The 13,390-nt window shown below is 48.3% G+C and overlaps 1 protein-coding gene across 1 annotated transcript; it reads left to right on the top strand.

The window, feature by feature from the left end:
• The first annotated feature begins 1,572 nt into the window (after positions 1–1,572).
• UBE2T (ubiquitin conjugating enzyme E2 T) lies at positions 1,573–11,889 on the top strand. The gene is made up of 8 exons (XM_078882346.1): positions 1,573–1,719; positions 2,803–2,940; positions 3,985–4,133; positions 5,074–5,143; positions 5,925–6,030; positions 7,349–7,447; positions 9,068–9,148; positions 10,467–11,889. The coding sequence occupies exons 3-8, from the start codon at positions 4,022–4,024 to the stop codon at positions 10,593–10,595; spliced, it is 597 nt and encodes a 198-aa protein (XP_078738472.1). The 5' UTR covers positions 1,573–1,719; positions 2,803–2,940; positions 3,985–4,021; the 3' UTR covers positions 10,596–11,889.
• The last annotated feature ends 1,501 nt before the right edge of the window (positions 11,890–13,390 follow it).

The raw sequence follows: 13,390 nt of genomic DNA, 5'->3' as shown, positions 1-13,390 counted from the left end.
CACACATATACAGAAATTCCTAGGGGGCCAATCCTACTTCGCGGATTTTCACCTATCACCGAGGGGGTTCCGGTCCCCATTAACCGCGATAAACGGGGGATCACTGTAGTGACATATGACGTCACTTCTGTGTCGGCCCGTACGAGGGCTGGGGGCCCCAAGGGGGTGCCTGGGGAGGTCACGTGGTGGAGGGACCCAGACCTTCACTTGAGGTGGGGGAAGGGAGGCGTGGCCTGGGCAGGGAGGCGTGGCCTGGGAAGGGAGGCGTGGCCTGGGAAGGGAGGCGTGGCCTGGGAAGGGAGGCGTGGCCTGGAAAGGGAGGCGTGGCCTGGAAAGGGAGGCGTGGCCTGGAAAGGGAGGCGTGGCCTGGAAAGGGAGGCGTGGCCTGGAAAGGGAGGCGTGGCCTGGGAAGGGAGGCGTGGCCTGTGAAGGGAGGCGTGGCCTGGGAAGGGAGGCGTAGGCCTGGGAAAGGAGGCGTGGCCTGGGAAGAGGGAGGCGTGGCCTGGGAAGGGAGGCGTGGCCTGTGAAGGGAGGCGTGGCCTGTGAAGGGAGGCGTGGCTTGGGAATGGAGGCGTGGCCTGGGAAAGGGAGGCGTGGCCTGGGAAGGGGATATAAGCGGGGTGTGGACGCAGAGCGGGGGGCTGTTGTACTCCGAAGTGAAGACGACATCATCGGTCCTCAAGTCCCGGGTCGTCGTCCTGGACCAGGCAGCCCATTGCCTGCCTGGTCCACTCTGTGTCGTGTTTCAGATTGTTAGTGAGTTGAGGAATGTGGTCACCAACTCATGTACAGTGTTATATTACTTACCGTTTAATAAATAGTGTTGCCTCCAAGCTGTGTGTGTGTGCACCTAATTCGAACCCACTACACAAAGATTCCCTGAAGAAGACCCTCACTGCTTGCTGCATCGATCACCGTCAGTGGGCAACACAAGCGGCTGATCGCAACTCCTGGCGGCACACAGTCCACCAGGTCACCTCCTTCTTCGAAGATACCCGCAGGGCCTGTATAGAGGACAAAATGAGAAGGAGGAAGAACCGCGACCCCTCAGCACCCATTCCAGATCAGACCGATACTTGCAGCCGTTGTGGCAGGACCTGCCTGTCCGGCATAGGCCTCGTCAGCCACCAGCGTGCTTGCAGAAGACGTGGATGTCCTTCCTAGATCTTTGTTCGCGAAGCCAAGTAAAGCCATGATGAGGATATGCATTTTTCGATTTAAAGCTTTCGTGACTGCAGGGATTCATCTTCTTGGTTCTTTCGGTAAAGTCACGTAGAAGGGAAATAATAAAATAATAAAAATAAAACATAATAAAATACAATACAATTGTAGTTATTTTATTATTTTATTATTTCCCTTATACGTGACTTTACCGAAAGAACCAAGAAGATGAATCCCTGCAGTCACGAAAGCTTTAAATCGAAATTCAGATTTAGATTGTAATTCTGTTAATAAAATCCGTGACGTCATAGGCACTCAGCCCCGCCCCCTCTCCAGCCCTGCCTCCTGCACCCCCCCCTCCCGCCCAGATCCCGCCCGTGGGATTATCAACGAGATCTCGCGAGACTTGGACGAGTGCAAAAGCGCGCCAAATCCAGACTGCTACTACTGCTCCCTCTCGCGCAACGGCGCCCGTGACCTCCTCACCACGACTGTGACCTCTTCCTGACCCCCGTGACCTCCTCCTGATGCCCGTGACCTCCTCACGCTCAACGTTGAGTAAGTGACCGACTCGGACGACTGCTCCGCTCACTCGCTTCGCTTTAACGGAGTGCACCAGATACTGGACGTCTTGTGTGACCACCCCCCCCCCCCTCCATTTAATTCTGTAAACTTCATATTTTTTTGTGGTAAGTACGGTTAAGGTTGATTAAATAATGAATATGCGAAGGGGGCCGGGGAGGAATGTTAACATTTTAGGCCCCGAATGTACTGTACCCTCGTGCTGTTGTGTAAACATCGCCGCTGGGGAGACAAAGGCGGCCGGGAGTGGTCTTGGCCACCCACCCCCTCGTGTGCCGTTCTGGCCTTCATAGGTGCTACTCGCTAACAGCACTTGCCCCTACAGTCTGTTAAGGCTATAGGGGAGATCTTTGTGTGCCTCGGTGCGGTGTGTAAACATCGTCACTCGTGTGCCGCTCCGGCCTTCATAAGTGCTACTCTCTAACAGCACTTGCCCCTACAGTCTGTTAAGGCTACGTGGGAGATATTTGTGTGCCTTGGTGCGGTGTGTCAACATCGTCACGAGGGAGACAAAGGCGGCCGGGAGTGGTCTTGGCCACCCACCCCCTCGTGTGCCGTGCCGGCCTTCATAGGTGCTACTCGCTAACAGCACCCCTACAGTCTGTTAAGGCTATAGGGGGATCTTTGTGTGCCTTGGTGCTGTGTGTAAACATCGTTACGAGGGAGACAAAGGCGGCCGGGCGTGGTGCTGGCCACCCACCCCCTCGTGTGCTGTGCCGGCCTTCATAGGTGCTACTCGCTAACAGCACTTGCCCTGACAGCCTGTTAAAATGCTACACGTGAGGATCTTTGTGTGTGTGTGTGTTGGACGCCCCTCTACTACCACACGTGTTGTTATACAGTGCGTGTACAGGCAACCCGCGCCACGCGGGGTCTTATTTGGCCATACTTCACCACGCTGGTCCGCGCGGGGTTATAAAGTTCGCGGAAGCAGTGTTGCCACTCGTGCGGGTTCGACCCGGAGAGTCGGGGAATGGAGCATCTATTCATGGTGGCCAGGGATTATTGATTTGTACCCCGAGGTGTGGTAACGCAATTGCCTTGAACGTTTCATTGCAGTTTACTGAACAGTTGGAGAGAAGCTGCAGCAGCAGCTGGGAGCATCAACAGAAGAAGCAACTGGCACAGCAGCAGGAGCAACAGTAGCTGAAGAAGCAGCTGGAGCATCAACAGCAGCAGCAGCAAGAGCAGCAGCAGGTGATCCGGGGTGCAAGTGTTGAGGTGCAACAGAAGACGCAGTTCTTTAGTAGGGGCGGAATGCTAGCATTTATTAAGGGTTAATAACCGGGAACTTATAACGGCTTATGCCTAACAGTTGGCAACGTAGAATCTCTCCCCAGGGGAAAAGGTACTGGGAGGTACCTAGCGCTTCCCAGGCTATTTGTGCTCTTCCCTCAGCACCAACCGAGGGGCAGAGGTCGCAACCGGGTATCCGATACCCGTACCCTACCCGATACCCGTACCCTACCCGCTACCCGGCTACCCGTACCCGGCTGGGTACGGGTAGCCGTTTGCGACCCTGGGGCGGCCGGGTACGGGTACGGGTAGGCCGTGAGTCAATGGTGAGTAACCGTTTGTCACTCATTTCGGGTAGGGTACGGGTAGGGAACGGGTACCCGTACCCGGCCTGGTACCGGGTACCCATTTGCGACCCTGGTGCGGCCGGGTACGGGTAAGGAATCAAAACTCATTTGCGACCTCTGCCGAGGGGTCATCCAACTCGGTTAGACGGGTGAAGTAGCCCCCCGTACCCCTGGTACTAATTCTCCCTACCCCGGGGGTCCGACTCCCTCAACTCTCTCCGATCCTGGCCCCTCTGGACGACCCCCCTTACGATAATTGTTTTTTTACCCTTCTATCTGGCAACAAAACTGACACCTTTTTTTACAAGGAGTCATGTTTGCATAGACCACAATACCTGCAGTCGTAATGCAAACAAAAAACATAACTCTGATAATGTATGCACTGTCCTTGAAGTTGACACCATGTGAGACTAGGCTCTAAGGAAAGCTGTCTCGGGTGTGGACCAATCAACTTCAAGGACAGTGCATACATTATCAGAGTTATGTTTTTTGTTTGTATTATGACTGCAGGTATTGTGGTCTATGCAAACATGACTCCTTGTAAAAAAAAAGTGTCAGTTTTGTTGCCAGATAAAAGAGTAAAAAAGACCCTCATTACGTCACGGGTTCCCCTTATATATCCCCGCGTAACATGACGTCATCACTCTCTGTCTCCCAGAGTGACATCTCGTCATCCACTACTCATCTACACAAGGATGATGCAGCGAGTGTCCCGCCTGGCGCGGGAGGTGGAGCGTCTGGCGAGCGAGCCTCCACCCGGCGTGTCGTGCTGGCTCTGCGACGAGGCGTCCGGGGAGCTGCGTGCTCGTAAGTACCCGCCACGTCCCCCCTACACGTTGTACCGTGCCGATTGTAATCATCGCTGTCATGCAGAGGATGTGGCTCGGAGGGTCGGTCTGAGCGCTGTGACAACGGCAACCCGCTGAAGGTGGTGGCATTGAAGCCAGCTTGTAGCGGCCTGTAGTTTAAACAAGTTTCGCCAAATTCGCCGAGTTGATGGTCTCGGCCTGGTCATCGGTAAATGTACAAAACCCATTGCGTTTAAATTTGGTTCAGAACTTAATTTGGATAAATTCCAGCTCTTGAAAATTGATGAACATTACTCATGTGGGAGAATGCTACCAAAGTGCATAACTTTGACCACGCTAGAAGTATAGGCATTGGCTGTGTGCTCAGTGCTACTTGAAAAACAACAGGTAACTTTAACGCGCAATAAAATTCGAAACCATATTGCCAAGTTGAAAATGTTCACATCTAGTGTCCGATTAGTGCAGCTAAGCTACAATGACAGGTTTTATTGTATTCTCTGGTTCATAAGCCACTTTTTTTCCTGTATTTAAATGCAAAAAATGTGGCTTTATCTTATAATCAGGTAGCTGAGTGTGACACCAGATTCTTGTAACTACACAGGGCTCAAACTTGGGGACTCGTCTTTTTTGCGTTGTGGCCGAAACGTGAGAATTGTATTTTATTATGTTTTATTTTTATTATTTCCATTCTACGTGACTTTACCGAAAGAACCAAGAAGATTAGCTACTTCGTTCAGCTATCATTTGTGGCCAAGTCACTTCTGCCTGGTAAAATTAAAAATAGTTTATTTTTTTATTTAATGGAAGTTGTGGGTCGTGTCTTGCCCAAGGGGGGCCATACGTTCCGCACCCATGCCCTGGCCGACATGAGTGCCCTTTTGAGGTGATTGCATCACGTGGGTTGTCTCAGCTTGGATTCGCATCTTGTCTCCATCTAGAGATCTTGGGAGGTGCGGGCACTCCCTACGAGGAAGGCATCTTCAGCTTGGAAGTGCAGATACCTGACAGGTAATGGACATGCTGGGAGCAGGTATATAACAAAGGGACACTTAACTCCATCACAAAACTAATCTGAAAAAATACATTGTTTTATATTAACCCCTGACTTCCACCCCTCTTCCATTATATTCACTATTATGGAGTGTTATGGACAATAATGGGGAGTGTGGTTGTTGTAATGGTTAGCCCCATGTGCTATGAGCCTGGCTACCTGAGTTTGATTTCCCGGCTTTGGTAAATGAGCACTGAACCAGTTCTGGGTCCTCAAAGATCAACCTGCAATAAACACATTCCTGTGGAGGGAGCTGGTAGGAACGTTGGGTTGCTCGGTCAATGGCCAGGGTCAACGGCGGCGTGGTGTATTCCGCAAATATGCCTGACTGTGAGGGCGGGCACAAGCCGGCGTGTGTAGGTTAAACATTGAGTTTTATAAGGGCACCACGGGATAACCAGCCCCTCCCCACCCAGCCCCACCCAGCCCCTCCCCACCCTCTTCTCCCCACCCAGCCCCTCCCTGTGGGCTGGTGTAACCAGGAGGTTCCTACCAGTACCAGCATGGTGGAGTAGTATTGTCAAACAACCTCCACAACCAACGGTGGGGAGCCCATCACCCAGCAGTGCATGCAAGAGGGCCATACTAGAATGCTTTTTGTGATGGTTTGTTGTCTGATTAGCACGGTTGGCTACGTACGGTGCAAAAGAAGTTCAACACACACACATAATCATTTAGTATCGTCAGTTGGTGTACGTGATTAATGCGCTGGTTTTTTTTGTTCTCATCTGTGTGCAGGTATCCATTTGAGCCCCCAAAGGTGACGTTCCTGACGCCCATCTATCACCCGAACATCGACACGGCCGGCCGAATATGCCTCGACATTCTCAAGATGCCACCTAAGGTGCTTATTTCCCCCAAGGTGCCTTCACACTCGCCTGGCTCTCTCCTAATTAAACAAAGGAATGTATTTCGGAAAGTGCCTTGGTGCTGCATATCCTCGTGTTGATGTGGGGAACTTATGGCCTACAGGCCAAATAAGGTTCGCGATTTTAATTTGGCACGATCCGCGGTCACGCGAGGCGTATTAATTTTAACGCATTTATTCTATAACGCCGAGGTTTATGTGTTAATGTTGTGGCCCACCATAGACCCAATAAAAAATAAGAACATTTTAAAGATTGTACAGCGGTTGTGCGTGCAGTGAAAGATTAAACGCATTTGTCAACAAAACGGCCTTAGAAGGAAAAAAATAGAAAAGCCCTCTTAACGATGGTAATTGGTTCCATGAAACCGGTCGTTAAGTGATTTGGTAGTTAAGCGAGTATAGGAAATACATGTTAAAGGCTTAATGCGTTCCGATAGCATCAAAGGTTACCTTTTTTCACCCAAAAAACGTACTTTATAATATTTAAAACAATTGACATTAAAACATAAAAATACTAACAACATTATAAACATATTAAACGAAACATGGGTAAGCAATGCATTAATATACATCGATGAATGGTCGGTAAGCGAACACATTGGGCTCTATGAAGGCCTGTCGTCAAGCGATTAGTCGTTAACGGGTGGTCGTTTAAAGGGGTTCTACTGTATACTCAAAGAATATATGTAAAAATAAATAAAAGGCGACATTTCGATACCTCTCTAGCCTTGGCTAACATCGATGACGAGTGACATCTGAATTTGTCATGACCCCCTTCCCTAGTTCGACTCACCCCTAAAACACATTCCTGCGGAGGGAGCTGGTAGGAACGTTGGGTTGCTCGGTCAATGGCCAGGGTCAACGGCCGCGTGGTGTATTCCGCAAATATGCCCGACTGTGAGGGCGGGCACAAGCCGGCGTGAGTAGGTTAAACGTTGAGTTTTATAAGGGCACCACGGGGTGACCAGCCCCATCCCACCCAGCCCCACCCTCCCCACCGAGCCACTCCCCACCCAGCCCCAGCCCCTCCCTCCCCACCCAGCCCCTCCCTGCACGACGGACACAATAATCCCCTGTGAGCTGGTGTAACCAGGAGGTTCCTACCAGTATGAGTACCGTTGTCAGTGTGTAAACGTCAGCACTGGGCAGGCCATAGGTGGCCAAGCATGGTGGGGTCCACGCCACCCCCTCGTGTGCCGTGTACTGGCCTCCAACAGTTGCTCGCGAACGGCACTTGCTCCAACGGGCTGAATGGCTTGAGGGGGGGGGGGGGGTTCGTCTGTTTCTCTGCTAGGGCGCATGGAGGCCCTCACTGAACGTGTCCACAGTCCTCACATCCGTGCAGCAGCTGATGGGGGAACCTAACCCGGATGACCCGCTCATGCCCGACATCGTACGTACTACTGTCTCAACGATTAAGTTGGGGGGGTGCCGGGCAGAGGTCGCAATCGGGTACCCGATACCCGTACCCTACCCGATACCTGGCTACCCGTACTCGGCCGTGTACGGGTACCCGTTTGCGACCCTGGTGCGGACGGGTACGGGTAGGCCGTGAGTCACTGGTGAGTCACCGTTTGTCACTCATTTCCCAACGTCTTGTCTCTTCTCACAATTCAAGTTCCTAGAATCAACCCACCCGCGCCTGCAACATGGCTTCATCCCAGAGGTCACAATCGGGTACCCGTACCCTACCCGATACCAGGCCGGGTACGGGTAGCCGGGTATCGGGTAGGGTACGGGTACCCGGTTGCGACCCTGATGCGGCCGGGTACGGGTAAGGAATCAAAACCCGTTTGCGACCTCTGGTGCCGGGTGGCCCTGTACTCAAAACTAAACTGCAGTAGACTCTCGATTATCCGCGCTAATGACGGGGAGGAACGACTGTGGATAATAAACAAAAATCGCGGATAATACAAAAATATGAATTTTCCGCGGATCTCTATGCCAAAAACGAACTATTGACCGATCGATAATGCGCGTGCTCGGTGACAACACTTTCCTGCTCCCGCGCAGAGGACTTTGCCCACTAAGTGGATAGCAGAGCCACGCCAAACAAAATTAAACTCTGCCCACTGTTGTAAAGATACGCAAGTACTGTACTGTATAGGCGATAACGTGGATTTCGGATTAACCGGAGCACATATTTGTTCGGTTTAAGCACGTGACTTGTAATAAACATGTCAAGAATAACAGTGTATAACTGTACTCTTTGGGTCTTTCGGTAAAGTCACGTAGATAGAAAAATATGTTTTTTTAAATCACGACGTTGCGATCGCAACACAAGCACTCGTCTTCAGGTGAAAAAATACAGCAGGCGGACTTCTGAGGCAGGAGAAATATAGCGAGAGAACTACTGCAACAAGAGGTCATATTGGTTTCAGATGGGTACAACTCAAGGGTAAGTGGGCGGGGATAGAGATGGAATTTACAAGTAATATTCCTCGGCCATTACATTGCTAGAGATTAGCATGTTAATGTGTTAATGTAACCCCACGACTACGGTGCTGAAGTAGTCATTGTAATCTCTAATACAATGGCTCACCTGAAGACAAACGCTTGTGTTGCGACCGAAACGTGTTTTATTTTATTATTTTTTCTATCTACGTGAAAGAAAGAACCAGAGAGTATGGATTCCTGCAGTCATGAAAGCTTCAAATTAATATTGAAATATCTATTATCAGCAGTTAACCAAATGATTAGAGATGAGAAACAGAGACTTAATATTGACTGTTGAGAAAAGTGGGTTTGGGCAGGCCGACATGACTAGGAGGGTTGACAATCGATGGACACGAATGATGGTGGAATTGCAGCCAAAGGAGGAAAATGCGCTCGAAAGAACGACTAGCGAGGAGATGGATCGATGAGATCAGCTCATGCGCAGGAGCGAGATGGATCGGGGCATCGCGGGACTCTGAAGGATTGCGATGACGTGTGGGGGAGGCTGATGTTGGTGTAGTCTGAAACAGAAACCTTCTGATGGCGCGTTCTGTCTCCGCCCGTGCACCTCTTCCAGTCGGCCGAGTTTAAGTACAACAAGCCAGCTTTTGTCAGCACGGCCAAAAGCTGGACACGGAAGCATGCCATGGCGGAGAAGGTGAGCCCTGATGTATGTATGTTCAACTTTTTCACCGCACGTAGCCAACCGCGCTCATCGGAAGTGCGGGGTGGGGGAGGAATGACGACAAACAACACAAAAAGCAGTTCTGTGTTAATGTAGTCGGAATGTTCATACTTTAGTCTAGGCCAGTGTTCATCATTGCAAGGCCCACGGGCCACTGGTGGCCGCTTGGTGGCCTTTAGTGCGGCCCCTGACTTGTTGCCTCCCCCCGACATGTACATATGTGAAAACACCTCCCATCATCGTGCTGTCAAACCACTATGGTTTCAAATGCGTGGTGACCCTCGCACTGATGGTGTCTTATTGGGGAAAAGTGCCCCCCCCCCCTCTGAAAATGTATGAACAGCACTAGTTTAGTCGATGACAACACCGTGGAATTTTAGTCAAGCCTTCGTCTGTGGCTTTCATGGAGTCAATCTCGTCTGGGTACAGTTTTGGTGTGGAGGGGCACGTGTTTACTCACCCTCTCCGACCCTCCCAACTATCGGGTCCACCAATCCGTGAACTTGGTAAATCTTTTACAAATACATATATATCTAGTTTTTGTTCTATTAACTATTTTTTTTATTACCAGGTAAGGCCCACTGAGCCATGCAGCTCTTTTTCAGAAGCGGAAATGTATTCTCAAAACGCACGTCAATTCTAAATGTGGAGGGAAAAACCGGAGGACCTGGAGAAAAACACTGGTCAACAAAAAAAAAAAATTGTGGCCTGGACTTTTGCAGCTGTTTTAGACTAATTTTAGGGTGCTGATTCCAAATCTGATCTCAGATTTGCTCTATCACATCTCATTTTATGCTATCGGCATACCCCATTTTCATTGATTTTACCCGAAATTAACTCTGTCACTTATGATTGCAAGTTGTTGCGAGTCAGTGACTGCTTTAGTGTTAAAATATGGTGCTGTATTTTTAGGATAGTGTGTTTATAATATCATTTTATGCAGATATCCACATTTATGTAATATTTTTCTTCTGCAGTTTTTATTGAAAATGCAATATTTTATATCTCAAAAACCTGATGTGATAGACAAAAACTTATGCCAGATTTGGAATTAGCACCCCAAAAATACCTTAAAACCGTTGGAATACCTTATGCCAGAAAAAGTGTGTTGGGGATAGAGACCTGCAAACTCCAAATGTACAAGCATCAGGATTGACATCGACCCCACGACCTGTATGCCAGGCGAGGTAATTAATATCTCGCCACCACGGCGCCCCATATTTGGTCCTAATGGCAGCAGTGATGGCCGATGCGCTCATTAACACTCACGCGCTGTTGTTGTGGTGAGAAGGTTGAGAAGGCCACGGGAGGAGACATCGACTGGGCACCTCAGAAGGCCGTACCTTTGTTGAAGGACGACAAGAAGCAGCCCTCCGAAGACGAGGCTGGACATCACGAAGCCAAAAGAGTGCGGCTGTGAGCCCGATCACCTGGCCGCCTGGCTCGGTGCACAATTGTCAAGGAATCCTAGTCACCAAAATTGTGCCCATATTTGGATTTTTATGAAAGATTGGTTATATTTGTTTAGCTCTCTGATGTGTTTTGTTGCTCGTGCCACGTGTTGTTCAGCATAATGTCCGACGTTTCGCTGCAATGGGCTAGGAGCTTCTTCAGGGACTGCAAATGAAGAAGCTTCCAGCGCATGTTGGACAGAACGCCGAACAACAACTCAACAACACATCGGAGAGCGACACAGGAGCATGGCTGCAAAAACCTGAGCGGTATCTTTTTTTATTTGCGTGTTCTTTTTTTGTCATCACAGTCCAATGGGATGGAGCAGTCGTTGAGTGGTTGGTGTGCTGCTTCTGCTGCTCCGCTATTAACCTTAGTGCAATTACCAATTAACAGTTTTTAGTTTAGCCAGGGTGAGAACTCCAGACCAGAGAGAAGTCTAATTTGTGAGCGGGATCTGCGTCGCCAATATGGCAAAGCAAGATATAAAAAAACAGCGAAATAGAAACCCATCAGAACCTGTTGTACGCCCCCTGCCCCAACACAATCTCCCTCCTCCAACCACCTTCACAATCACACTGACCAGCGTGGTGAAGTATGGTTAAAAACAAAAAGCCATGACGGACATAATATTGAGATGCCTTCATCCACGAGCAGATTAATAATTTGCAGAATTTGTGTTTATATTGCAATTGTGTTATTGCAGCTGCATGCAGCAAGCAGTGGCATCAATCCTGTGGTCATAATGTTACCACCAGAAATCCGAAACGTGCTGAATAAAAAATTAACCCGTAAAAACAAAGTTTTTCACTATCAATCCTTTATATGCGTGACGGCTAGAGTCCTCTCGTCCTCTGGCTTGAGATGGCTGCCACCTATGGGTCAGATGATTGCCTGCCACCATTAAGCAATTGGTAATTAAATATAATTATTTTTTTCCTAAAAAGTAAAATTTTGGAAAAAAAAAATTCACGAAAATAAATTGTCACGCACAACGAGTCTGTGCAAAATGTCAGCTCGATTGGATCACGGGAAGTGGGTTAAAAAACGACCGAAAGATTTGCACGGTCGTAAGCGCGCAAGCAAGCAAGTGAACTTAATATAAAGGATTTAAAAATAAACACCTGGCAGGTCGCAGCGTCCTCTTCCAGTCTGATTAGTGTGGCTAAAATGCTTGCGGTGATGTCTAAATATAATTTGCGCATACCTGTCAACCCTACCTTGTTACAGACCAATTCAGAACTTACTCCTTGGTTCTTTCGGTAAAGTCACGTATAAAGATAAAATTATTAATTAAATAATAGCTATTATTTACTTTATTGCTTTATCTGTATACATTATAAATTAAGTAATAGCTATTATTTATTTATTATTTTATCTTTATACGTGACTTTACCGAAAGAACCAAAGAGTAATTCCTGCAGTCACGAAAGCTTCAAATTAAGATTCAATTCAGAACGTATTGGTCGCCCCGTGCCCTTATAAATCTCAACGTTCATCCTGCAGAGTCCCATCACAAGGGAGAAACACACAAATAGACAAAAACTTTTATTTATCTACTCAATTTGCCTGTACAAGAATACAGGTAAACCGTATGGGTTGACAGGTGTGTGTGCGTGACCATGTCAGCGTGGTTGCGTGTGAAATGAGATCGCCTTATGCTAACCCTCGGCAATAAGTTGTACGAATGCAGTGTGTATAAAGTGTTGTATGTGTTTTTAATATTGAATCATCCCATGTGTAACTTTTTTTTTATCGTCTTAATGTTTATCGATTCGTAGAAGTTAATAAAATTATAGCTTGTGTTACGTATTGACTTTTGTTTTTTTTGTGATAAACTTACAACATTTCATATCCAACCTGACCAATGAACCAAACTAACGCACTCAGTGCAGTATTTGTGCATGGTGTAACTCAAGTTCTATATCGCAGTTCACATTTGCAACTTTTCCTTTGTTCATGGTGAGCTTGGATATGCAATGCACTAGTTGGTCGGATAGCCCTCGAATTATGAACACAATTCGTTCCTGAGACCCCTTCGTAAGTAGGACGGTTTGAACGTCTGAACACAGTAATTTACTTTATTTAAATGCCCACACACCAACATTGCCAGCACAAGGCTGACTATCTTGCGGAGGATCGCTCCGCTGGACAAAATAGTGCCACGGTTAAATTGACAAGTGAAAGTTTGTGTTTTAAGTCCATGTTACTGGTAGGAACCTCATGGTTACACCAGCCCATAGGGGATTATTGTGTCCGTCCGTCGTGCATCAAAGGAGGGGTGGGGAGGGGCTGGTCACCCCGTGGTGCCCTTATAAAACTCAACGTTTAACCTACTCACGCCGGCTTGTGCCCGTCCTCACAATCGGGCATATTTGCGGAATACACCACGCCGCCGTTGACCCTGGCCATTGACCGAGCAACCCAACGTATGTGTGTTGTAACTTTCTGACCTGTCCCTACTGGACATATGTGGGAAAAGAGCGTGTATATCTTATCGGATTCCTCCAGTGTAGATACATATTCTGATTGTAATCTGTGGAAAAAGAGCTGTAAAACTCGTCGCATTCCTTCAGTATAAATATTTCGTTTGTGATCTGTGGAAAAGGAGCATTGTAGCTCATCGGATTCCTCCAGTTTAAATAATCTGATCTGTGGAAAAAGAGCTTAGTATTCTTTGGGTCTTTAGGTAAAGTCACATGCTTTTGTTGCGATCGAAACGTCGTAGTTTTTAAAAATGTATTTTTTTTAACCTATCTACGT

The sequence above is a fragment of the Lampetra fluviatilis genome, chromosome 64, assembly GCF_964198595.1.
Source record: "Lampetra fluviatilis chromosome 64, kcLamFluv1.1, whole genome shotgun sequence".
Taxonomy (NCBI): Eukaryota; Metazoa; Chordata; class Hyperoartia; order Petromyzontiformes; family Petromyzontidae; genus Lampetra; species Lampetra fluviatilis.
The sequence above is the reverse complement of the archived record's forward strand: the minus strand, read 5'-3'. Positions and strand labels throughout refer to the sequence as shown.